The 27,975-nt window shown below is 39.9% G+C and overlaps 1 protein-coding gene and 1 long non-coding RNA gene across 2 annotated transcripts; one reads left to right on the top strand and one right to left on the bottom strand.

Annotated features, from left to right (window-relative positions):
* Window positions 1-30: 30 nt before the first annotated feature.
* On the bottom strand, window positions 31-22,050 carry LOC112962328. The gene is made up of 5 exons (XR_003252253.1): window positions 21,869-22,050; window positions 16,535-16,611; window positions 1,383-1,470; window positions 912-1,186; window positions 31-526 (listed from the first exon to the last, which is right to left on the bottom strand). It is a non-coding gene; the product is annotated as an uncharacterized LOC112962328 (long non-coding RNA).
* CUNH3orf85 (chromosome unknown C3orf85 homolog) lies at window positions 17,323-25,324 on the top strand. The gene is made up of 2 exons (XM_026058375.1): window positions 17,323-17,371; window positions 24,813-25,324. Exons 1-2 carry the CDS (start codon window positions 17,323-17,325, stop codon window positions 25,016-25,018), a joined length of 255 nt encoding a protein of 84 aa, XP_025914160.1. The 3' UTR covers window positions 25,019-25,324.
* Window positions 25,325-27,975: the final 2,651 nt, after the last annotated feature.

The following is a 27,975-nucleotide window of genomic DNA, read 5'->3' as shown; positions in this document are numbered from 1 at the left end:
TGTTTTTGATGTTGTTTTTTTATACTTACAGCATGAAGATGCTTGCCTTTTTTTTTTTTTTTTTGTCATGAAGGAATCATATCTATCCTTATCAGATGCAAAGCTAATATTTACCACAGCAAAAGCATGTGCTGAAGATTTCTCAGTTTTCTTACTTGAGGCCTGCGTATGAGAAAATGTCCATTAGTTATTGGGGGTGAGTATCTATTAACAGTCCTTCATACAGATCAGGATGTGAACTGCTAGCATTTAAATTAGCATTGTGTTGCACCTATGGAGATATCCAGTCCCTCTTCGGTGGCCTTCTGCTCTTCAGGTATTTCCGGGTGTCGTTATACTTTAGCCACAGAGGGCTCCACTCTCCTCTGCTCACGGGGGCAAGAAGACTTTATGCGAAGGTGTAAGAGTGCAGCTCTGCTGTCGTATAAATGCATCTTTGGCCATCTCTTCCTGTGGGCAAAGGTCTGGCACAGCCCATTTACTCCATTTGTGTCTCCCTCCTCAATCAGCACAGGTCTGAGCCAACCTTTAAATAAGACGGGTTATTAGTCAGAGCACTGCCCCAAAGCCAAGCCCAGACCACACACTTTCTCTCTGGTCATTCTGATTAGTTCTTGCTGCTTTAATAAATGTTTTGGGTCTCCAAATAAAAGTTTATGAGTTAGATGCTTTATTATGACAGCTCTTACTATGTTGCTCCCTCCTTCTCTTTTTCTCACTCATGCTTTCAAGTCCACTTCTTTTTCATGTTTTTCAGCCCTTATTTTGTTGCTTACCCTGTCAGCTGCACTAGACTTGATGTGGTACCTCTTAATGAAGCAAACCAATGAGCCATTTCTCTAGAAAAGTTGTTTTCAGTTATATCAGAAGTTAATTATTCAACCACAGCTCTAGAAAGCTGCTTTGCTCACCCTAGAAAGGACGACCACATGTGGCTTCTCCTGAGCAGCACCCAGTCTGGTGAGAGGGGCAGCAAGAGTGGATGAAACCGGGGGCTCTCGTAGGAGGTGCAGTTCACCGCATGACACCAGGCCCCACAGGGCAGGGATCACAGTTAGGCATCTTCTTGATTTTCAGATATTAGCAAGTGACTCCACATAACAAACTGACCTTTCTATAAAAAAGTAATCCTAGAAAACACAGGCAGTGATTTCTGAATGAAGATCGTATTTCACAGACATACTTTCTAAAGGAAAAAAAAAGGACAAATTTCAATTTTCCTAAGTATGTTTTTTATACATTTATTATTCAAAACAATATAAACAGATGATTTAGAAACATCAGTCACTTAAAAATCTAAGAGCTTTAGATTTGATCATATTGAAAGGATACTTAAAGCTTTACCGAAAGCGCTTTTGTGACAATTAAAAAAAAAAACCTACCTCATTAAGACCTTCTTTCGCACAAAACATTTGAAAAGTGAACATGTCATTGCATCTTCTTTGTCAGTGAATAATATGAAATCTTTTCCTATTCACATGCAATAAAATTAGAAAAGAGCCAATTACTTTCAAATAGCTTGTTGTCAAGATGTTGTTCTATTTTAAAAAGACAGAAGCACATCTGACACCCCTATTCTAACACGCTCAGATTAAATCTGCAGTACTAGTGCTGTTGTGTTCACGATAATTTGAGGATAAACACAGTTTGTAGAGGGGGAAAAAATCATTTCAGACCCAGGTAGTTATCTATACTTCCTAACTAGATCAGTTGGAAACTATATCCATACAAAGCAAGAATGCGAATGACAACTGGCAGCATTCTTCTGAAAACCTTTAAGGCAATGGGAGGCAGAATGATAAAGAAATACACATCTGAAATATACCTTAGAGATAGCCAGAAAATTAGAATTCAGGAGCTTCATCTTCATTACTAGCAACAACTGTAAGTTAAACAGTGTGTTAGATAACTCACTAGCTTTTCACTATTCATAATTATATAACTGTGTTCCATTTAGTTCTTGGAACTTACCATAAAGTGAGCCACTATTTAAAAATCAATCAGAGACCTCTGCTTATGAGCCAATGATTTAAAAGCAAACCCTTAGACTTCAGTCTGTTGTCACAGAGTCTAATCATCTTGGAGCCTCATGTCCATTTAGAAAAACTTCCAGAACAAATAAAATCATTTGCTTCCTCTGAAACACAAACAGACTGCTTATTTACTGAATTGTGCCTGTGAGGCACTCATTAGATAATACCCTAACTTGCACAATGTGCAGTTTCAAAAACATACAGTATTTTCTTTGTACCATTATCATTCATGATACTTCAGAACAAAGCATTTATGAGAACTCAAGTATATATTATTAGTTGTTCAGTTTAACAGGAATCCAATACATTTTTTCCCTCCTCAGCTAACTCAGTCCAGCTGACACAAACACCTCTCCCTGGCCCAAAACTGGGCTCTAGCCACTGGCAGAATCAAGATACTGTATTTCAGAGACAAATGGCCTGACTCCAATGGCCTGATTCATTTTCTACCCAAATCACGATCACTATTAATATCAAATTTTGCATTAAACTATAAATATTAACCTTATTTACAAATTAACCAATATTTGAATCATGTTTTATATGAGGATCTAGATACTTCAAAAGTATGAGTATATTGATTTTCAGTATTCAGGAGAGGTAAGAACAGTTCTCCTTTTTCCAATATAAGGAGAAACACAAGAGCCAGCGGCTTGTCATTAATGGGATCAGCAGTCTGGCAATGTCAAAATTACAAACTAGACTGAGATTCACTGCTCCATCACAAAATACCACTACTGCAAACACACATGCTCTTTGGAAGCTGTTTTTTTTTTTTTTTTTCTTTAATTACAGAACCAGTAGATCTGGTATGTACTGATAGCTTCAGTAGGTAATGAAGAGCTCTGCTTCCAGGGAAAATTGACTTGTCAGATGTCTTTCAAAGAATTAAATACATAGAGCTGGCTTGCAAGAATACCTGGCAATATCATCTTGGGAACAGTTTATTTTCAGCATGTGTCAGGCTTAAAAATACCAAGACATAGACTTTGCATTATCTACTTGGCAGCAACATGAAACAACCAAAATACAAAATCACAAAGATAGCTTTGTCATCAAAAGGTATTTGGCTACTCAGAAAAAAAGGCAAATGCTGTCTCAAAAAAGACACATCAGGAGAATGCCAGAAAACAATTTGAGAGAGCTAAGAACTCCCCCACTGAAATGCTCTACTTACTTTCCTTGAGAGAAATAAGCTATAAGCTAGAGCATTCTTGTACTAGAACACTTTAATGCTATCCTTATGTCGACTTGTAAAACACAATGGCAAAATCATGCAAATTCATACCACATAGTCTTCAAACCAATGAAAGTTACCACCATTACACTCACTTGCAAGAAAAAACTTTTAGRAAATGCCTATGTGGGACCACATAAGAAAATACACTATGCAGAGACCTGAGTATATGTTGACTCTTTTCTCATGAGCAGATGGCATTGAGTTGAGTTTTCTTAAAAATACTGAATTTAGAGGATAAATGGCCTTATCCAAATAACTGATCACCAATGGTTATTCTTTACCTGGCCTAAGCACAATACTGGGACTGGGGATTTAGACACCACACTTAAATAACAAATAGTATATAGTACTTTATGCTTAAATCATGTTTTAATTAAAATTTTAGATATTTTAAGGAGATGAATGAGTATTCCTTGCAAGCTTCTTTTCTCATTAGCTTCAAAACAAAAGTTCATATACACTCACCTTTGCCAGTATTATTTTGAGTCTCTAACCGCACTGCTGTTCCTCAGCTTTCCATGGCACTAACTACATGTCACAATGAAGTTTGAGAATTCAGAGCAAAAAGTGCTTTCAAGTGCTCTTTTGACTTCTCAATGCCTGTGGCTTAAGCAAAAGCTTATCTTAAGTGGCTATCTGAGAGAACATGAAAGTCCCAGACTTAATTCCTACCAGTGTGCTATTTAAAGGGAAAAGCAATTTTCAGGATGTCAGCAAGAGGGAGATTTTGTTGCTAGATTTTCACCTTACTTTTTTCTGCCAGAAGATCCCAACATGTATTGATAAACCTAAAAGGCAACACAGGAATTCTCAAGCCAGCAAGGACTGCACCTGCCAACTAGTGAAATGTGAGCTCTGGAGAGACGGCAATGCAGCAGTCAGGGAGAACACTGTAACCTTAAACAATTTAGGCACGGCATGAGAAATGTCATAAAACTGAGCAAAGGTGGAAGAAGAGTTTTAGGAAGGTTATTCAGCAGGGAACTGAATCTGGCTTGGACACTGCGATTAATATCCTACTTTTATGGGTTTAACAAGAACGATTCAATATTTTCCTTAAAGCAGGTTTTATTGAGTCTTTTTAGTCACAGAATTAAGAGTAAACACTGTGCTTTGGACCTCTGGCTGCTTCCTGACATGTGGTGGTGCTACTGCTTAAAGCAAGCCAGACAGGCTTTTATAAAGATCAATTTCACATTTTATTCCTCTAAGAAAATGCACAGTCATCTTAGAAACAAAAAACAATCCCCCAAACTAATATTATTTTTGTCTTCTAGCAAAATAATGTACAAATGTTCTTTATTGATCTAAGCATATTTGTCCTTTTAATAAATGACTTTACATATATGGTATTCCATTAGTTTAAAGAAAATTCATTTTAGCTATGCAGTTGAGCACTCATGTAACTAGCTTACTAGGGGTCATGCCACATCTATCATCCAAAAAGCATAAGAGAAAGTAGCCCATCACTATCCACTGGAAAAAAAAAACAAAAACAAAAAAAACCCCATGCTTGGAAATTAAGACAGAGTTCAGTCTTTTGGTTATAAGTTTTCGTTCACTCCCACAGAAAAGAACTGATAAAATGTTCTAATGTGCTATTCTACCTCTAATTTTCTGCCATTTACTGCAGTTATTTTCTACATATGGACACATTTCATTTTGTTCCAAGCTGTGCAGAAAGGAAACTTGCCCTGGCACCCCTTTCAAACCTGATGAGAGCTATGCAAACGCTGGCCTCCATTCAAGGCTGCAGCTGAGGCTCCTGGCAGCAACGGAGGCAAACAACACATATGGAAGAAGAAGGGAGGAGCACAAGTGAAGACACTCGTTTCTGAGATATCTCAGTATTATATACAGATTTATTTAAAAATTTCCCACATATAACAATAAAAAAAAAAAAAGGTTGGATCTTTACTGTCAGAAACCTGTGGTGGTAGGAGGATTAGACCGGCTCAATTCTAGTTTCTAGCAGGATCAGCTGCCAGAACAAACTTGAGAAGGCTCAGCCCTGTGCAGCAGACAGAACTCTTCTATCAGTGACAGAGAATAGAAAGGTCAGTTGAGAACAGCTCATCTGAAAAAAACAAAGATTTTTTCTGCAAGGAAGCTGAACTGACAATACATTAACATGCTTACTGGCACTGCTGATGCCAGGGAATAGGTTTATGCACTCAAATACAAAATACACTATTTTTCATCCCTTTTATTTGAAGCATGAAGACAGTCTGAAAAAAAAAAAAAAAGGAGGAAAAAGAAAAAGCTTCCTAAAAGGTAAGATCCATTTGACTGTGGGATAGTTTTCAAAGGGAAATGAAAATGTCATCACCTGACATTTCCAAAGCGGAGTTTTCAACTCCTGAGACAGTGTGCAGGCAAGAGAGTTAAACAGAAGAGCTGGCCACAGACCAGCGCACTCACTCTCCATGTGTTTACCTGGGGCAATTAGTGTGACTTCCTCTGTCAAGGGGCTTACTGTGCTTACTAGTATATATGTCAAGTCTGGTAGCTCCCAAGTCTCTGAAACTTAACAGAGCAAAGTTACTGACAGGGCCTCTAAGCTGAGAAATGAATCATTCTAATTCATACAACTCTAATAGAAGTTTAATTGAAAAGTCCTTTGAAACAGAGAACTATATTCTCCCTTGTGATATTCCCAGAGAGGAAAAGCAAAATTCATGCAACCAAAAACCCAACTCGAGTCTGCTTCTGTGCTGTCTTAATGTATTTCTTCTCTCTCCTCCTTTCCTGTACTATTGCTAGATTCATGCTGGAGGGAAAGAAGCTCTCTCTTTCCTGCAAACCTGCAGGGCACCGTGTTGCAGCAGTCCTGCCGAAGGAACCTGGGGATGCCAACCCAGTGCTAACACATCCCACGTCACCGCAATAATAGTAACATGCCAGTTCCCAACTGTGACCCTCAAAGTACCCGAGACTACAGAAATCTGCTTGCAGGAACAGTCACCTAGTGCTGCATTAAGACAAACGCTTTGGTATACAGCCTCAAAGCTCATCATCTTAAAACGCTAAGCAATCCACAGAACTATTTTATGTTTTTTAGAAATCACTGCATGGGCCACAGGCAAGAGTCATCACTGAGGAGCTGTTGCAACGGCAGCACTGAACAGCCCCTTAGCAGAGGGAGTCTGAGCTGTAGGAGTTAGACAGACGCACACAAAAACAACCACGACAACCTCCCCCTGTGCCAACGGTGGGGGAAAAGACACAGCACTGGGCATTGAGTCTGTCCCCCTTAAGGATGAGAGGAGCAGCGGTAGGGATTGGCTTGGCTTCCTCCCCCGCGCGCCATCCCGAACCTGCCTTGCCCAAGTGACGGCACTGCCAGTACCAGGAGGAGCAGCCAGCCTCATCCGGGGCAATGGCAAGGGGGAGCAGGTTGGGACTCAGTGTGCACACGACCATCTGGCACATCGAATCACACAGGCAAGTGAGCAATTCGGGCCCCCGTGCTGCAACGCCGGCAGCACCCGGCGGTGGCTGTCCTGTGCCGGCTTTGCCAGACTGCTCTGTAGCTGACTGTTGCAAGGGGGAAGGGACTCCCGAACAAAAGTCTTCCTTAAAAAAATAAATTAAAAAAAAGAATTAAAGAAAGGTACAAACCCCCCAAAGCAAGAAGCATTAGTTTTCACCTCAGCAAGTTATCTGCAGGAGTGAAATAAAGCCCTTCCACAGAAGAGATGTCATTTAAACTTCAAAGCCATTTGTATCCATTTGTAGCAAGCTAAGTGACACTGAAGACCCCACAGCAAATGGAGCTGACCAAGAGCAGTGAGCCCTGTGTGTCCTTCACGAGCTTTATAGAATTAAGTTGTCTTTCAGGCAATAGTTTGCTAGTTTTTTTTTTTTTTTTTTAACTCTGGCTAGCAAGGTCTTAATGCAATATCTGTTTACTACAATTCTCCAGGAGGCACGATGCTCCTTGGCTTTTATCCAAACCATTTAGTTCACATACATATTGGAAAAAGCTGTCATGTCAGCAGCTAAGGTTGATATCAAGAGAGACAATAGAGGATTAAGAGGTGGAAAGCTTCAGAATGCAAGCTACTGAATATTTCAGGAGAAATTAAGCTGAGACTGCTACTGATGCAAGGGGAAGGTCAGAAAGCTTAAACATGTCAGGGGCAGTTAAGAAATAATAAAATAGCCATTAAGTATTCCAGAAGTTGATTTGCAGCTTTTAGAATTCTTGTATTTCAATCAGATTTTCATATCGACGTCGAGCACTTCACTGAATGCATATCATTGACATGGAGCACTTGCAGAGGGAATTCGCTGAGATACAACTACAGCATCGAAACCTAGGTATGATCTGACATTCAAGAGTGCCTCGGAGGCTGATACTTTGTCAGTTAATTGCTCATTTTTATTAACACCTGAATGCTACTGATGTGGATGGAATTGCACATCTCCAGCTAACAGGGTTTGATGACAGATCTCAGAGCTTAATTTCACAAAGACTGACTTTTTGTCACGGTTACCCCTTCCTATTTGATCCTCTAATGATGTGGTTAAGCAGATCTTGTCACAGACCTTTCCATTATATCTCACTATCATCAAAACCGTGTATTCTGGGGGGAAGGGTGGGGGCGGTGGAAGCATTTTATAGGACATTACAAATATTGAGCAGCAAAGGGACCAGACAAATATTAGTCCAGGTGTTTTCTGCAGCCTCGTCAATGACAAGAGGCAAGGTACAGAGAGAATCTCTCTTTAATTGCTTCATTCTACACTTCAATAATCTCACCTATAAACTTCAAGACACAGATTGCCAATGGGTAATTCAAAGAACATTAGTTTCTCGCAAAGTAGAGAGGAGCTTTAGTACTACATTACCTTACATTACCCTTTATCTCACAAGTACATTTGAAATGACCCTTTCCTCCCTCACCGCTCTCCAACCTATCAAGAAGGCATTAAGAGACTTGGACAACTTATTTTATAAGACAAAATCTGTATCTCTGAGCTCACGAAGCACACTGATGAATTAACACCTTGCCAATATTCAGTCCCTGTTATATCATGTTTTTGTGGCATGCTTTACTTAATAGCTTCCTGGAAGCATTCAGTCATAAGAAATTTTTCTCCTACCTCCAGTTTTAAATAAAGAGATTCTACTGTAAAAGTTGAAAATGCTGGCCATTTCCCTTCATCTTGACATAGTATTTCAGTTTTTCATCCAGGCATTTTATATTTTAAAAATCCTTAAAAGCTAGAAAGCTATTCTTTGTATTCATAACTTTACAAAAAACTGTTTTATGTCTCAGAAATGTAACTTGGTTTCTGATTAAAAAGAAAGTTTCTAGTATTGGGAATTACTTTTTCATTGTTTTTTTTTAAATCATTAGAAATTATTACATTAAAAAATTACCATTTCCCCACGTACAACTGCTGAGCTATGGTGGCTTAACTTTATGAAGTAACTTTGGCTAGTGACTTACACACAGTGAGATTTTCCTTCTATCCTTGATAGATATTTTAAAGCATTAGTTCTATTAAATAAAGAAATGGAAGAGAATAAATCTGCATGTGTGATAAGAGTATGTTTTAGAAAGTGTATACTCTCTGACCACAGGAGATGGTAAAATCACAGTCAGCCAAAACTACTTCTTTGAGGAACAATGCTGAAAAAACAAGTTAAATCAACATTAACTGGCAGCTAAAGGCTGGATCTTCTTTACACTAGTTGGAGCGACTGATGGGAATTTTTTAGTGAAACACTTAATTGCAACATATTTGTTTAATGAGAAAATGTCATTTTCTCTTGAAGTAACATGTTAGTTGCAACATAAGTTTTTGCATTTAGAAGTGTTGGATCTAGACTATGGTCCATTAGCTAACATGAGAGAGAAACCTTAACTTCCTATCCCTACAATAGACAGTAACCCAGAAATCCAGACATAAAGATCAGAGACTTCAGCCTAGGTTTCCATCATGCCATCTCAGCTTTCGATAGCTTACCAGTTTTAGTGCTGATTAAGGAGTGTATTTCTTTCAAACAATCTGACAAACCGTTATAACAGCTTGTCATTAAGTTTTGTTCCATTTTCCTACAAGATACAGTGAATGGCTTTAATATTTTCTAGAGAGAGAGTAGCCCCAGACATCAGTCGTTGTAGTAGCAAAGGGAAGACAACACTATAGGCTTGGTTCTATAAAACTTTCTCTTATTAGCAAACAACAAACAAAAAAAAATAAAATACCAAAACATTCCAGCCGCTTCATTCAGATCATGTTTCATTTACTATCCTCCTTAGCAGTTTTGTAGAGTATGGCTGATTTTGTCAAAGGTTTTACCAACTGGCTGATAGAGAATATCTTCCTCACTCAGGCAGTCACTGCAGATTCCACAAAAATGAAAAATATTTGGTTCTTAAAAGCATGATATTTACCAGGCATTGTCAAACATCTCAGAAGTTGCTCTGAAGAAGTCATGAGTAGACCTAAAATAAATAACTGTGAACGTTTTTAAGAACAAGAAGCAATTAGCAATAGCAAATTAACTGTGTCATGAACATGAACTCATGAACATGAGCGGCACCCTCAGTTTCAGACATCCCGAGTCAGGTGAAAACAGCTCTGTCTGATGATTCAGATACAACACACAACTGTGAAGGGTTCTGCTAAAGACTTCTAAACACTGAAATGCTGACCAAGGTGTCTAAACCCTTGCTCACACTGCATCTTAATCTTTCATCCATGTTATATTTTGTACATTTATTTCCAACATTTTAAGTGGTGATACAATTATCAGGGCTATTCCCTACTGAGATATAAGGCTAATATATTTTTTGAATAGTAGAAAACCAAACCATTTTGTGGTACTATGACAGCATGACCTATGAAGAGCGAGAGCTATGCAGACACATATATTTGTAATTAGTAAGATCAACCCTGTTTTCACACCTATGTAATTCCATCCTAGTGGATCTATTCCTGATTTACCACTACAATGAGATTTAAAACCGGGCCTTATCTTCCAAGTGCACATAAGGATCTGTTCATCCCACATTCAGCAACAGCAGGTGACAGGAGGATTGAAGCCAGATTAACAGATGGACTCCACAGAACAAGGATTTAACTCAACTGTGTTAAATACACCTGTGTCGGAAGTCACACCAATAGCAGTTAATTCCCACTGCAGCCTGTGAGAGCACTAACAATGCTCCTCATATTGCTCCAGTTACAAAATTTGTCATATTTCTCATCTGGACACTAACTTTCCCAGTTTTATGAGAATACAGGCTACAGTTCAACCCTTAATCCTATACGTCAAAGCCAATACTTTTGGCTGTATGTTATTCAGCTTTTAGAAAGAACTAATAAAAATTGACTTTACCGCAAGTTAAACATTTGTTTGCTTGTAGATGTTAGAAACTGCTGCACTACGTAAGTAGAAAGGGGATGACAGCACAAGACACTCCCAACAGCTTTACTCTCTTAGCTGAGAAGCCACATGCACACGGCCTCTCTCCAAGGGCTCATGTAAGAGAAAACTGAATCAACAGGTCCTGTCCTGACCAGCTCAGTCCGACTTCATGAACACTGTCACGAATCAATGCAGGGCTGGGAGCAATATATATTAATTTCTGGAAGAGAGAGGACTTAAAGAATTCTGCATTTAAAATTGCTTTAAGCTACCCAAGTTGCACCTACCTCAGCTCCTACAGCACTGCTGGCAGAAAAGAAGGAAAAACATACAGGACATTCTGGATGTAGTCTTATACTACACCAAGAGGAACGTTTTTTTTGTGTCTGCAAGCCCCTGTTGCTCTGTCCTGGATAAGGAGTGATAGATTAGAACAGCTCCAAGAATTGTCAGCTAATATCTACACTGGAGCAGGATCAGACAGCAGCAACCTGTCTTGAAAGATGTGACAATTTCTGGCTGCCACATGAGAATGGCAGGTTATGCCGCTGCAGGAGATTTTAAAGCAGAAATCTGAAGTAAAAAATAAAAAAGCCCCAAGACTGCATAATCTTTTGCACAATAGGAAGTAAGGGTTCAGAAGATAAAGTACTGACAGCTTCTTAGAGATTTTGCACGTTGCTCCAGCTTCTTGTGCAGTCTTACGCCAGCATGTTACACTGGGGCAGCTGTGTTTAGGTGAGCTGAGAGCAAGGCCAGCTTCAGAGAGTTATCAGTGGCACTGATTGAGCTGGCCACGCGATTACATCCTTGGACCTACACTTGAGTTCAATGGTAAATTCCCTGAAAATAGGACACTTAATAGATACAAAATCAGGTATAATGTAAAGCATAACAAAGTTGCTGAAAATGTAGACAAATGCGTATGCAACACAGTAAACACTCTAAGGAGTACATTAGAAGATTAGTTATTAAAACCTTTGCAACAAAAGAGATGCAGTATTTCTTAGACATTACAGTCATGTTTGAGCTTGAATTTCCCTTTGTAAATGAGGGGAACACTCAAAGCGATGATTATTAAAGTTTCCAGGCCACTCCACCGAATTTTGGCATTCCTTCTTAAACTTTGCACTGATAACACCATAAAAAGGAAGGAAAATGAAGTCCCTGGTTGTGCTGGCCACTCACCATGTGTTAGGAACAGGGCTAGGAGATCTGGGCCTGTGGGTGGCACGTGCTGGTGTTAGACTCACTAGTGGGGCTTGGCGAGACTGACGGGGGCGCAGGGGGGAGACTGCCTTACTGCACCCTGGAAACGTAGCCGGAGGGAGGACAGGCCAGCGTGGCCACTCTGCTGGGTGCCCCAGATACGGCCCTGCTGCCCCAATACCAACTGCTGGGGCCTCCCCACAGTGGCAGCCCAATGTGAGAGCACCCAGGGCACCCAAAGAGCGATCGAAGTCTCACTAGTTCTTGGTGAGGTGCTGTGACCACAAAATGGAGGCAGAAGCCCCCAGATGCTCTCAGAGCCCAGCCCAGAGTGACTCACGAGTTGGCAGGCAGGTACTGTAGCGCAGCACAGGGTCTCAAGGCAGGGGCACATGGACATGGCCACCCCAGTGCTTGCTGGGGTGCATTGGCCACCACTGCCCACTGCTGAACCATGGCTGTGCCCCAACAGGTTGCTTGCAGCTAGTCGTGAAAGAGATGCTTTGTGGATGCAATGCAAAGTGCTCCTGCCTGGAGAAAAGCTAAGGCTGACCTTAAATGGCCTCTGTTGCAGGAGGAGGTGGCTTTGTCGCCTGCTCTCAGCTCTACCTCCTGCCTCGGGGCATTTTCCTGGAGCAAAGCTCCTCTGCAGGCACCAGCACTGGGGTGTGAAGGGGTGAGCTCCCGGCCCCACCGTGGCAGAGCGCTCCCAGTGCCAGCTCCTGCAGTCCTGCAAACCAAGGAATATTTATCCTAAAAAAAAAGTGAAAGTTTTACGTGGTGCAATGCTGGGAAAACATGGCCAGTTAAAACATTTACACCTTTTCCCTCTGTCAAGAGAGCTTCAGGCCTGCACTCAGGAGTCACAAAAATGAACAGAAGAAAAGTGCTGGAGTGTAAAACCAGCCAGATTGGCAGTGCTGTTCTGCACAGGCGAATGTGGGCTCAGCAAGAGCTGGAACTGACTGGAATAAAAAACCTGAACTAAAATACACTTCCAAGCCAGAAAGTATAAAATGCACAGTCTTGCTGTGGCAAATATCTTACCATATGACAGCAAGCTAACTTCAAAACATGCTAGGCATTTGAAACAGGAGCTAATAAATGGCCTGTTAACTTGCTCACATTACATCTCCCTGTTGCTTTTAGTTCAATCCCGCTGCACACAGAGGTACATAAATTGCCTTTACACCATCACCTTAGAAAAGTAGGAGAGAATGAACTCCCCAGCAGCAGGAACATTTTGTAAAGACAGGTGAGTTGACAGGCTGCACATGAGCATCCTAGCACGGTGCTGGTGACTTCAGAGAGGCATCTGTGCCAGCACTGCTTGCAGCAGCTGGAGCCAGAGTGCTGCCCCTAGTCCACATGTTGATACCCATCTCCAGTGCCAGGCTCCCAGCAGGTGCCTTCCAAGACTTGCGCTACTTGGAGGCAGCAGGGCAGAGTATAGAAAACAGTAATTGGAGTAATTCAGTAAGGAATCAGCAACTGACGCAAAGTGCAGGGAAGCCCCCAGGACCTTTCCAAAACTTCTGCCAAGGACTGTCTTTTGTGTTGAGCTGCTAGCAGTGCCCACACTGCAGACAGTCCCAATGCCAATACTCCTGCCTTCCCACCGGCTGAGAAACAGCAAACAGAATTATGTAGCTGGGCTAATATCAACTTTCCCCATGAGACCAAAGGAGACAGAAGAAACTCTCCTCAAATAGTTGTCAGCTGCTGGGTTCAACACTGCCTCACACAGCACTAGTTCAACTGTGGATTGCCACAGAATGTGATGGATATTGAAAGCTAATATGCATTTAAAAGCTGGTTACAAACCTAAGGTATTGAGAATCCATCAAGAAACATTAAACATTAAGCTATCGTTGTGTTCCTAATGCATGGGCTCTTGAAGGGCATTGCTCAAGTGGCTCAAGTTTACCTTTGCACTGCATCCTTGCTCAGTTTAGCTAGTCCAAATCACACAGAGAATGACAAACATAATACCAAGACAAGGTGAAAAAGTTCTCAGGCTCTTTAGACTGCTAATACACACCCTGTTTCTAGTCATTTATAGTAGATTGTCCCCAGGATGGTGTACAACTTTTTGTACATGTTTTTACTGCTCTGGTTTGAGAGAGAAACCTTCCACACCCTGCACATTTTATGTTCTCCTAAAAACTACTTGCACTTATCTCATCTGCATTCCAAAAAGATATCGCAGCAACACAACAGACATTTTCAAACACTTTAAAATATAAAGTTAAGTTCAAGACTGGTGTAAGCAGAAACACTTAAGTCAAAGGTGTCCTGGAGTTGAACAAACACAACTGGTAAATGTTAGACAGACTGAAACAAATGAGGTATTTGATATTAAATCCACACAGAAGATGACAGTTTTCCACAGTTACATAGCACTTTGCAAAATATGAGAGACTGTCTTTATATTTAGACGGCAAAACTGGACCAAAAGAGTTAAGCTTACTGTTGTGAGACACAGGTACAGGTGTGAAATAGTTGCCAAGCAAGAAAAAGAATGTGGTATTTTTGAGCTCATGACCTCAAACTGTTCAACTGGATCTTCCTTTCTGTTCCCTAACCCAGTCTTTGTAGACTGGTTTCCTATCTGTTTGCCCTTTCCAAATAACTTCACCATCTGTTAGCTGATCTCAATGAACTTGAAGCAGCAAGCAATCTTAAAGATAAGCAACCCCTATGTATTTCAGATATTTTATAAATTAGCTATTTTGCAACTACTTCGTTAGTCAAAAACACCTTGAAAAATTATTTCAGGACACAGAGACCACATTATAAAGCCGATGGTCATCTTCTTCCCTAGTATGCTTTTGAGACAGGCCCTGTCTCTTTTGTTCCACTTCTTTCTAAAACTGTTCCAGCCATAATCAGCTACTGTTTTAGTTTTTTACCCCCTTTCTTAAAAGAAAAAAAACCCTTTAATTTGATACCAGTAGATGAAAAACATAGATCTTTCCCCTGAAATGGTGATTTACTGTCTAAAATTACTGAAAGGTAAAAGAAAAGATGTTCTGATCTTTTCCTAACTTAGAGTTCTGCTGTTTGAAGCCTGACCTGAACTTCATTGATAAAGCTGGTACCATTTAAGATTGCCTGACACGTCTCTTTATATAATCCTACTTTCACTTGGTTGTAACTTAGTTAAACTTTTATCATTTCATCTGATTTTTTTTTTTAAACGTGTCAGGTGTCTGCCTCAGGCTGAAATTTTTTGGAAGCATTTCAGCCAATATCTCAGCTATTTCTGTAAATGAGACAAGGACGTGCGGGGGGGAGTTTAACTTGTACTGAATATTCTGGTGACAACTCCTTTGAATAAGCTTTCCATGCTTTAAAGTAGGGAACAGAAATTTGACAAGAGAGGGAGGGTATCATATGAGAATGATATGATGATTCATTTATCCATACGAAGATTTGAGCCATTGGGCCAAGTCATACATCTTCCAAAAAAAGAGCAGTCTGCATGTCTGTTAGTGATTAACATCTAAAATTCTATATTCAGTAAACACTGAACATTCGGCTTTTCATGATTTTTAGTGATGTCCAGATTGCCTATATAATGCCCTCAAAGAACAGCCAAGAACACATCTGTCTCCAAAAAGCTTTTATATGTGAGACAGCTGAGCATATACAACTCCCACACTGAATATAGTTATTTCTTTCATTAGAGGGCCAGGGAAGGACACTGGCTTCCTCTTAGGTATCCTGAGCTGAAGTGAGACTGGACAATAGCAGCATTTAGGGAGGAGGCTGGCAGGTGGCGACCCTGACAGCTCTATGTCTACATGGAAGTGGGAAGCAGGATTAGAGGAGGAAAGGGCTTGGGTGGGAATGGCACTGGGAAGCCACTTTCTATACAAGGGACTAATAAGTTCTTCAATATAAAAAAGTTTAGCTTTATGGGCACGGAATCATTTCATGTGAAATTGCACAGCACACAGCAGGAGGGAAGATAAATCTTGGAAGACAACTATTTTCAGTGGTGCCCAGTGACAGGACAAGATGCAATGGGCACAAACTGAAACACAAGCAGTTCCATCTGAATATGAGGAAAAACTTCTTCACTGTGAGGGTGACAGAGCGCTGGAACAGGTTGCCCAGAGAGGTTGTGGTGTCTCCTTCTCTGGAGATATTCAAAACCCGCCTGGATGCGATCCTGTACAATGTGCTCTAGGTGACCCTGCTTGAGCAGGAGGGTTGGACTAGATGATCTCCAGAGGTCCCTTCCAACCTCAACTATTCTGTGATTCTGTGGGTTTTTGATTTTTTTTTTTTTTAAGAACAATGCTAAAATACTTAAGTTGCTAAATGACCTACTGCAAAGTTAGGAATTCCACTATTAGGCCTGCTCTTCAAATGTCTCCCCTCCTCCCTCCTGTCCACCCTTGTATGATAATAAAAATGATAAGGCTGTATAATTACATAAGCAAATGCTATTTTACTTCCCAGCAAACTTTTGGTCCATCCCCTGTCTAGACTGGGTGGTTCTTACCATGGTTGTCCTTACCCTAACAACGATATACTCCTGCCCAAGAGCATGTAGTCTGGTCCCTGGAACCTGTAAAGTCAACAAGGTCTAATTCTCTGATGTAAAGGTCTTTGAGTGTATGTACACTTGAGCTGGTGAACTGCAGATCAACTCACCTCAATGTGTGATAAAGCTCAGCTTTTCCATGGGCCTGTTCTCTTTGATGTATATGAATTTACGAAGATGAACAGGACTGCAGAAGACAAAACAATTACAGGCAATGAATTATGTTAAAAAAAAAAGGCAAAATATAACTGAAGACATGAGAAAGTAAGATAGCATGAACTCATAGTGGTCGACCCTCTGCAGATTCCTGACAGCAGAAAGAGAAAACAAAAGACCCTGTGATCCTTGCCTAGTTGGCAGAAACTGAACTTCCTCCTTCCCTCCCTGTCCCACTGCGTTCAATAGGTTTTCTTAGAAGTTTTTCTCAATCAAAGCATTATACAACTACAATACACTGCATATTTAGACACTGTTCTCAGAGCAGGTTGATTCAAAAACCATTTCTCACCATTCATTTCACAAACTATAAAACACATTATAGTCCATTACAACCAGGGGAAAATAGTTATGCAAAAGCCTGATTCTCAGACACCTGCCATGTTCAGTGTGCACAGAACAAGCTCAGTCTGTGTTTTCACATTATAAAGCTTAAGCAGAAGTTAATGTATCCGCACAATAACGAGTTATTGTGTCTCATTAGAGGATGAGCTTGCAAAGTCCAAAGTGTACAAACGGAGGCATACAAGACAAATCAGAACTAAGCACTGTACCCTGCCCTTTGACTGCACCAACACTTTAGGGATATCTGGTAAATGATTTATAAAACTAAAGATAGCAAAGCATAAAACTGTATGGCTGTCCCTGCTTTACAAAGGAAACGTTTTCTGGACAATTTGCAATGTCTCTGAAAATGTTCCAAATTTTGGTGCCTGCTCTGCTGTTTACAGGTAAGTGCCTGGCACCCTGTCTCCTGTCATTCCCTTCTGGCTTGTTAAACAGTCAGCTGGCAAGAAAACCATGTTACAGCCAGAATAGTGCTGATGGAAGAGAATTAACTGGAAATCACTGCAGCGAGGACATATGGGAGAGTGGGCGAGCACACGGCTACATAGCAAAGTCTGTGAAATACAGTCTTGATTCTGCTCCTTGCGATTACTTTTGAAGCTCTTCCTGCTGAAACTCTTTCAGCTCTCAGTGGTGAGAACACATTCCTGGCTGAGAGAGTCGCTTAGAGGATGACTTCCTGAACTGCTAAAATTGTCAAAAGAGCTTAATGCTATTTTTCTAGAGTCTTCTCTAAACATTATTCTGATCACATCGTTTATTGTTTGTAAGAAACACTGACAATTCACATGCATTTATAAAGGCTCAAAATGATCAATTTTGGAAGTGATTTCTGGGATGTCTGATTTGAAATCGCTYCAGGGACTGATTTTTTCAGAGCTCTCAGGCTGTCTGATCATTGGACCTTTATAACACCCTGCAACCAGGGCACCTAAAATCAAGAATCACTTTGTAAAACTTGTACCAGTGTGCAAATGGATGGAGCAAGGCTGCAGCATCACTAAGGCTAAAAGAACGTTCTTTTCAAAGAAATAAAGACTTGTATGGTCAATGATCAGTGATGCGCATGCTGTGAGACTAATTTACTCCACACTAAATTAAAACAAAGCAGGCAGGCACTAAGTGACTATAGACTTCTCGGGCAATTGCCCAAATCATGGAAAGATGCTCCATCCACATGAATGTATTAAAAGCATTTCTTTGATCTGAGTGCTCCGACACGCACACTGTAAAGACAAGAGAAGAAGAACTAAGACGCAATGATGCAGACAGACTTAGCCAATACTTAAATATAAATTAATTAAGCCTCCCTCCCACATGAGGGAAACAGCCCAAGTATTTCACTTTTTATACAGAGCAGTAAAGTAGAAGAGGAGCAGCAGTAACATTTTCATGAAATCACTCATTTTTCTCAGTGGAGAAGAGGATGTCTGAGAAATGATTATTAAAAAGGAGGTTTTCTCCTTGTATGGTACAAAAAAGGTGTGCTGTGAATTGGGGCCACCTTCAAGTATACTCTCTCTTTTGGGCCAATCTCTTTCTTTCTTGATGTATGCCCCTAAGGTTTGGCTGCAGTGAGGCTCTGCAGGGAGGGAAGGAGACAGAAAGACCCTCTCTGCTGCAGGTTGGAGCACATCTAGATACCTCCCTTTCCCCTTATTTGCACTCCCTGATCTGTTGCAGACCTGAGCTTGGACTGTTCCTGGGTCCTTGCCTGTCTTCCTGAACCTCACTTCCTTTCCATTAAAGGCCATGATGACACATCCAGTTTCAACTGAAATCAGGCTGTAAGCAGCCTGGTGACACTGCTTTGGAAGAATGTTATCTTTGCTCTTATCTCCCTTTTATTCCTGTCTTTCACAACAGCCTGTTTGCCCTTTTCCTAAAGTTATTTTCTTTAAAAGACAAGAAAAAACTATTTACTACTGATTTTTAATGAGCTCTGAAAAGCTGCATTGATCATTGGCAATGTGCAGTTCAGGTTTTCATTAACTGTGAAACCTTTGAGCAATGATCAAGGTGGTGGTGAATTAGTAAAGAACCTGTAAGCCAACTAATGAGAACCTGACACTTCATCACACCCTCAGCTCAGCCACTACAAATGAGTACTGCATCATCTGCACACCTCTGGGAATAGGCTTTCTGGGATGTTTCCTGGAGCTTTTCTTCAGCCTTTATAGAGTGCTGCAGCAAGGAGTGGAGAGTTTTTGATCCTCTGTTGCAAAGAAAGTAGCTCCTTCCCTAGGATTATCTGGGAATTTTGCCATATTTCTTGCTATTACTGATACCTGAGAATTTTCCTGACCTGTGGCATCACACCAATATGTTCAGTGGGTGATTCTGTATTAAGTGTCTGCAACTTGTCTGCCTTTGCTGATGAGGGAATGATGTATCTCTTATGACTGCTAATGACTGAGATCTCATCTCCTGAACCAGAGACCTCTTGCATTCTGTGCTGGAAAATTAAGAATTGTCAAAGAATAGAGATGACTATACTTCAAACTTTAAACATAAGCATATGAGACCAAAATCCCAAAGACTGGGTGATATGAACAATGTTTAATCACTTAACAATCAGTGACTTAAATTTTACAGTCAACAGGTATTAGCAAATCTGATTTAGTTTTATTATAGTGCCTGTCCCCATCCAGATATGTAGGGATACATAGCCAATGCACAAACACCTATCTCTTTTTCACCATTGGCAAAGGCAATATGCAGGTGTTTAATTTTAACATAACTGTGCTTTTCAACTGAGAAGATGGTAACACATGGTGACACAAAGGTGGTCTGCAAAATCCAAAAAGTCCAAAACTCTCTGCAGCAATCCGTCCACATCTGTAAAGTACTGACAGATATCCACATCCTGATTTTCATGGAGTGTCATATAATCTACAAGAATACTTTAGCTAAGCCAACTAAGATAGAAACAGCCACTTCCATGCTTTTCTTTCAGCACTTATATTATTGCATTGTGGTATTCTGAATCCTTGCATGTTTCAGAATAAATTGACTAAAAATGAAAATAAGATTTTTATTAGCACAATGTATTTTTATGATCTATAACATGTGTGTCCAGGATATGCTTGGAAGTTTGATGGAAAAAAAAAGACAACCATGTCCTAGTGTATGGCTTTGTAAATATTTTCTGGATTTAGAAATTCAGATAGCTGAAGCATGGGGGTTCATTCTGGCTCATATCTAACTTTAAGAAACACACCTGAACTGCAGCATTCAATTTACCTTTTCAAAGTTCCCAACACGTCAGCATCAGCAACTTCAACAAGCTTAAAGTGCTGCATGTTGAAGTTTAGCTCTGTCCAACTGCCAGCTTTAAGATCCGATAACACAGGTAGGCATACCCCTGTGATCTGACATTTTGACCAGGCACAGCTACCAAAGCCGATAATTAGAAGAATTACTAGACTGAAAGGAAAGGAGCAAGAACAACTGCTGACTTATAACATTTAAGTTCCATTGATATAAATAACTTTGGCAATAGTTTTCAGATTGTCTGAAACATGCAATAGTCTTCAGAAAGCAAGAAGAGAAACAAATAGCTCCAGTTTATATGACAGCACACTGAGAGAGACAGAAGTGTTGCTAAGTAATTGTCATATTTTTCATAAACAGCCCAGCAAGTCAGACACAATCCGTTCTTGCCTGGGGTGGATGCACACCGGGGTTAAAGTTTGGTCCCAGGCCTTGAGATTGCTCCTCACTGCTTACACGCTACTGCTGATCTGCATAGCAGGACTCCTTACAGGGGCAGGTGTACTCTGTACTAAAGCAGGTCTAAAAGTTTGTCTGTGTCTCCTTATCATTTAACTCTCTCATTAAATATGCAGATGGTGGCTTCCCCATTCTCCCCAAAGACTGCTAAGCACACAATGGCTCTTACCACTCAGCTTTTAAAAAAAGAAAAATGTAGCAATTAAGTGAGTGCCTAAACAGACAAAGGTGTCAAAATTTAATCCCATACTTACATTTTTGTCTGTATGACAAAGTGGATCATTATGCATTCAGCTGACTGAAAAAGATATCTCCCTATAGAGTTTTTGGAGTTGCACCCAGCTAAGTATTTTGCTTTCTAAAAATCTATCTGTGCACAATAGAGTTATGCTTCCATATGAGTCTGGTATGAGGGGATTTTAATGCAGAGTAACTTAAGAGCTGTGCAGGTTGTTTTTATCTTTTTAGTGTAATTTGCTTGCTATACTGTAATACTTTTTTCTTAGTAGCCTGGAATTCCAAGCTGTTGTTTAGCTTCTCCATAATCAGGTTTTCTGACCTTCAAGGCTGGATTAAGTACCCATTTGATATTTTGACAAAAGATGACAAGAAGCTACCACCATCTCCTCTCTGTCAAGTTTAATCTTATACCAATTCTCACTAAGCTAAAACGAGATGCTAAGAAGACATCATAGCAGTAATGATAACTAATAGTTTTCCCCCTGGACACTGTGTACAGGCCAGACAAAACTATCTGTTAATGGCAGGAATTATACAAGCTAAGTATCTGGCATGTGAAAAATGGCCAATTTTTCTATAATTTGATTTTCATTTCAGAATGCTGAGTGAATCTCTAGAAATTATGAAAGGAAACAAATACTCTAACTGGTAGCAGCTGATACAGCCTTCACTTTCACTCCCCACACACATTCCTCCTATTTTCCCTTTGGACCATTAATCTCTAAATGTGCTTTTTAAATAACATATTCATCTTGGAGAAAAGAGAAAAAACGGAATTGAATGAAAATGTTCACATCCAATGTGTTCAGCCTTCTTAACACTGACTTAACCTTGTTTCCTAGAACTTGAACTTCTTTATGCTTCTCAGCTCAACTTTATGCATTGTGAGCAATTTCATTAACTCTTACCTATGCCCTTGCTCCTCAGTCTCTCCAGTGTCCCACGTGGATGCTCCAAAATTCCACTCTCCTGGTTTCTGTGCGAGTTTTCTGCGAGATGGAGCGCTGCGCATGCTGCCCAAAGGCCTTCAGTAACACTCTATGTTTATAAAGCACCTATCTGAGCAACAAACGATTCCACAAATTTTTAGTAAGCCACTCAAAAGGTGGAGAAAAATTATACCCAGCTGGAGAAACTTAAGCTGAGGCAAGACATAGGTTATTCATTGAAGACTACATGCTGTATTCAGAGGCGCTGCTTGGTCTGACTCTCCCAGGTCTACGTTTCAGCTCTAAGACCAGCCTTCCTCTGAACTCTGTCAGGGCACAAGCAAACACGTGCTCCCTTTTGTCCGTGCAGTCCCAGTGAAACCCCTCACTAATACTTAGGTGATCGTTGCTGGAGAGCCAGTAGTTTCACCAGAGCTCCCTTGCAGATGAGTGAAGTTTGCCCCATTCAGGGACACGCAATGATCCTTACAGTACGGTGAAGAGAGAACGAGGTAAGCCTGAGGGATCAGCTTGAGTCTAAAGGCACTTACCAGATTGTCCTCCTGGTTACTCCTGCATCTTCAGCGTGCCTCAGCGTCTAAGGACAAGCCCTGTGGAGATGGATCCCAGATGCACATGTGAGAGGTGGAAGCATTTGAGGCACCACAGTCACTCTTTTTCACGATGGCTTTTACGGCAGACAGAGAAGAACAAGAGCTTGCCACGAATAGGGGTGGAGGAAGCTAAGAGCAGAGCTGACACCCCTTTGTCAAATAAACTTAGTCTGGGTCCTTTTTTCCCCTTGAAGCAGTCAGGTGCACTGTAATCAAAGTGAATATTCAGCATGGTTAGGGATGGCATTTCTCACTGGATACAGATGCAGTCAAAGCAGACGGTGTATTAAAAATTGAAAGTTAATACCCTTAAAATGCAGCACTGTGCACCACAGGAGCCAAGATAATACCTCGCTCTCCCACCAGGCAGCAGAACTATAAGCTCACCCTTAGAAGACACTGGCAGTGGGGAAAAGAAACAGAAAAAGCAGAGCTACTTAATGATCTTTATTGTAGCTCACCGCAAAGCCAGAAGGCCAAAGCACACGCCGGTGATAAAATTTAATGTTTAATGACCCTTACTAAGTATATATATTTAAACAAAAGTGAAGCATGTTACTGAGCCAATTTCTGATCCCAGTTCAAGTATCTTAGTCCAGAAGAGTAATCATGACTTTACAAAATATTTAATACCTAAAAAAACAAAATTTATTAAAGGGAAGTTAACAGCTTATAGATTTTCTACTGGTGCCAGAGAAATAATGAAATTTGGCATTAGTTTTGTATTATCTCATGCAGCTATGGAACAGAGGTGTAGCAGCTTAATGGACAAATGCAAAAAATATATTTTTTCTTCCCCAGGCCAAAATCTTACTCGATTTCTGAAGTCCAGAAATAGCTATTCCTTAGTTCCCTAAGAGAGAGATAGCACTTCATACTACAAGAGTTTACACATTGGATGTCAGAACTTTGGTTTATTTGTATGTTAGTTAAAATTTGTAAAGATAGTGTTCCTTGGAAACCCCCTCCCCAAAAATTTCTGCCTCTGGTTTCTGACTGTAGTAACCTAGAATCTGAAGAAACTGAAGTAGGAAAGAACTACCAAGACGTTCATCAATTGCTAAGCAAGTGTACAATCAAGCATTTTCTCACCTTTTTTCAAGAATTTTTTGACTCTGAGAAGAAATAAAAGTGAAAAGGAGTAACAAATATTCTACTTTGCACATCTGCTACCTCTACGGCCTCAGCACATGTTTTCTTTTAAAAAACCTAAAGAGTTACCACACTGCAGCTGGTCAGCAAAACTAGCAAGAGTAATGGCAAGTGACCTGGATTCTGCTCAGCATTGGGCATAAGGGCAAATGTTTGAGGCTGTCAGGCTGATTTCCCTCTTGAACAGATTCTTGCCCTCTCAAGACTAAGAGCAATAGAGAGACATCAGGGAGGCAACAGCCTGGCCTGCAAAACTCCTATTGCCAGACCTATTGATGTACAAGAGTTCAGGTGCCTGACCTAGCTGTACTAATTTCTTGCAGTTCATCCTGAGGTGTTCATTTAAACCTATATGACTAAATTGGAGCAAACTTGTTTACGGACACTGGCCTCAGTTTGGGTGACTTCATTTGAGTTGAAACCTAATCAGCCACTCATTAAAGATTGTACCATTTGGACTGAGATGCTATTTCAGACCAGTTTAGCCCCAAATGGATGCAAGTCTAAAACACTGGAGACTAACAAGAAAAGACTTTTCCCCTACCAAAGCCTTTCATATGAAGTTAGTGAGGAATTTAGCTTTTTTTCTTGGAGGAATTCTTGTTTCAAGAAGATCATCTGCACCTGGAATGACATCAAAAGATGTCTAGAGCAATGTGGTAACAAGATTACAAGTACAATATCCTCTGTCCACAGAATAACTTCCATGAAAGTAGTTTCTGTGCTGCTGCTAAGGAGAATAAAGACTACACCTCACCTTTTCAGCAGGTTTAGGGAGTGCAGTTAAATTCAGAGGTAGCTACTGTGAAGTTCACACTACTTCAAGTTTCTCAGCACACCCAAGACGAGCACAAGTCCAGTTTAAATATTTTCTGTTGTAAAACATTGGCATTAAAAATAAGGTAGTGCTTTAATTTGGTTGTAAATTTATCCACTTTGGATTCAACAGGAAAACAATGATTTATAGAAGCTGTTTTATTAGTTTCAGGCTATAAAAAAATTCTTTCTGAAGATCTAGGTAAGACCATATTTGAATTCTTTTAAAGAAACTACCAGTCCAAAGACATGCTACGCAGATATAAAAAAAAAAAAATTTTTAAGTGCACATTCTAAAATATGTTGCTGATRTTATAAATACTGCTCAGCTTCCATTTCAGGTGTCCTTGGAGCACCATTTCTGACAGAAGAATCAGCAAATCAATTTATACGACTTAAACGACAAATGCCATATTCTCAGAACTACTGGGACCCAAGCAGCAGCCAGAATGCATGGGGATACACTGTGGCTGAGCAGGTATTTCTTCCACGATCTTGCAATATCTACTGGGAAAAAAAAAAATGCAGAATAGGGATTAACACATAACAGAAACCCTTTGGGGCAAGCAAGGAAGTCTACTTGTATCTAAGGTCTTAGCATAGGTAAAGTTGCTCAATCTACTGTTATTTAGTATCAAAGCTAAGAACATTCATTTCTGTTTTGATCTACTTCAGGTTAGTGAATCATGGACGTCTTTGAGAAACACAGCACAATACTACATGGACTTGTTATATTTTGCCTTTGATCCTTCTGTTGCCAGGTAAAATGGAGATTCTTCACAAAGCATTTCATAGGATCAGAATGGGTATGGGTCTCTAAGTAAGCAGAATTGATAAATACAAGAACATAAGAACAAAACTGGCAATTGGAGGCTAGTAGCATAATGTGACACATTAATTCAAAGAAATATGATTATATTTGTTATACATTTTGAAAAGTTAAAGAAGATTTGTTGTTTTTACTGAGTTTTATAGTTACTTAAATGTAGTCACTTGACTGGGGTAAGTTCTTTTTATTTTTATTTTTTTATGAATGCTTTGCAAGAATTTCTTGCAAAGCTTTATATATATATATATATAATATTTTATATATGTATATATACATATATATATAAAATACACACACACACACATATATATAATATAAAGTCCCCAGAAGTTAAAATGTAGAAATATATAGTTGGTTTAAAATGCTGACAGAAAGCAATTCCTCAGTAGAAAAATAAAAGGATAAGAAAAAAAAATCTATTTCACTAACAAAACTGTATTCAATGTAGAATAAAAGCTCATTTGAACAAAATGGAGAATGAGATGTAGCAGTTGGTAAAACCAGTATTTATAGATTGGCAGACAACTACATGAAATAAAGTATCTCAAATTGTCATCGAGAAATTGTTTAGGACTGTGCTAAAATATACACACATTTTTGAGAGATAATTAAGTCAAATTTAGGGAACAATTGCTAAATGATTCAGTTTGACATGCATAATGCAGAAAACACACACTGCTCCTGAAAAATGCTTTTCACATGAAGATGCTGCAGTCCTTTAGAAAGGACAGGAGTGGGTAGCACTTAACTCATAAACCTTCAAGTTTCAGTGCTTAAAATAATTACAAAGAATAGCCATCTGATTAGTCCAACTGTAACCACTAATAGGAAAATGGGTAAACCTTTTCTCATAATATACTTTGAATATAGTTTGAATTTTGTTGTTTTAAAAGTAGATTTCTTTTTGACCATGAGCACAAATTTCCATTTTGAAAAGTGGTTTTTGAAGCGCACTGTTTTGCATGATGAGAATTTGATTTGGGGAGTCACAAATTGAACTGCTTAGGACTGTCCCACCTGAAAGGTGTTGCCAGTTTCACTCACTCTGAGCAGGAGCAAGGTGGAAAAGAAACAGCTAAAAGGCACAATTGCCCTGTCCTCCTGCCAAGCCTGGAGTCAGGGTCTTTGGGCAAGTGGAAGGAAGCATCAGGATATTATCACACAACTTCCAAAATTGATATGGGCAGAAGCTTGCTTGCCTGGCAGCAGTCATTTCTGTCTCACAATAAAACTGAAGTTACTTTAGGATATTTCATTTGTTTTTCCTGAACCCCTCACCCCCTGCCTTTTCCAGCAGAAAAATTATTCAGATAGAAAATGCCTGACTACCTATAATTATTAGCTGTCCACTACATGTGTCTGAAGGCTGTGATCCTGACAGTGCCAGACATACTGCAAGATGCCTGCAGAATGGTAATTCTTATGATTGTCATATGACAGGAATTAAAGCTAGTTTACAAAAACTAGGCACTCCCACTGAAGCATGTTTATGATTTCAGCAGAAGGCTGGTTAACACCCAGACTGAAATAAAAGTCGCAGTGCTAATACGACACAAATTAACATCTGGAGCTTTTACTAATGCATATGGTAGAAAGGACATCAAGCTAGAAATTACAAAAAGACATTGTGGATAACACAGAATAATGATTTTCAACCTTATTGTTCATGATTAGTGGTATTTTCGAGATGGCCAAGAAAAGCAAGCCTATACAGCATATGCAGAAATCTGGTTCAAGAGGTTGTACTTCTAGAAGAAAATATTTGCAAAGACTTGCAAATCTGAAGACTGAACTTGCCAACAGGATCTTTAAATTAATTTTGCAGAGGGTTTTTTTAATGCAATTTATTCCATCTTTTCTAGGGACAACATCAGATCTTACATGGATATGCTACAGCAGTCTGGGACTCACCTCCAGCAACAGACAAGGATAAGCAATTAAATCCTACACATCTGGCAATGTTAGGATATGGCATGTTATGTATTTGCTACAAATGACTTTATCTTATCCCACTGTCTATTATTTGGAAAGCTTTGCTTTCCACTTTTAAAGTTTTGGACTTGGACTTGAATGCCAAAAGTGATGGAAACCACAGCTACAAGAGTGAGCTGCTTTTTCTAACACTGTAGCAGCAGGAGCTGGTGAAAACATTTATTCTCTGCTCCTTTTCTAATAAAAGAGGTGATGACAAAATGTTCTTTATGCCAAGTATGGATGTTTTCCCATTCCCATCCGTTAATCTGACTTATTTCAGGACTGCTGGGACATCTTTGAAGAAAGGGAGGCGGGGTCTCAAATTTCTTTCAATGTGTTATTAACAAATTCCTAGCAAAGAGTCATAAGTTTTCAACCCTAGTCAAAGTGTTCACATGGAAAAAGAGGACCTGCTGGTGAGACCGAGATGTATGGTAACCCTCAGGGCAGAGTAGGTGAAGGAAGGCAATTTTTCTCACTTTTCATCCTCAAAGAGCAGGTTGTATGTGTTGTGGGTCCCAAGTCCTTTGTGAATATGAACTGTATACCGAATTGAATGAATATGAAGAACATATTGGATCTTCTAAGGAGGAATAAGTATTCTGACATCTTAGCTATCTCTACCACACTGCTAGGTATGAAAGTATCCTCAGGCCATTATTAATTTCCCTGCATAGGAGAGTGGGCCTGAAATTTCCATT

Source organism: Apteryx rowi, unplaced genomic scaffold (assembly GCF_003343035.1).
Source record: "Apteryx rowi isolate R43461 unplaced genomic scaffold, aptRow1 scaffold_146, whole genome shotgun sequence".
Classification (NCBI taxonomy): Eukaryota; Metazoa; Chordata; class Aves; order Apterygiformes; family Apterygidae; genus Apteryx; species Apteryx rowi.
Note: the sequence above shows the minus strand (reverse complement) of the source record. Positions and strands in the feature narration are given on the sequence as shown.

Excerpts from the sequence above, each read along its gene's own strand:
- CUNH3orf85 (XM_026058375.1), top strand. The coding sequence starts at position 17,323 with ATGTCTCTGAAAATGTTCCAAATTTTGGTGCCTGCTCTGCTGTTTACA. Across the intron at positions 17,372-24,812 it reads GCCTGCTCTGCTGTTTACAG|GTGTCCTTGGAGCACCATTT; the intron begins GTAAGTGCCTGG and ends CTTCCATTTCAG.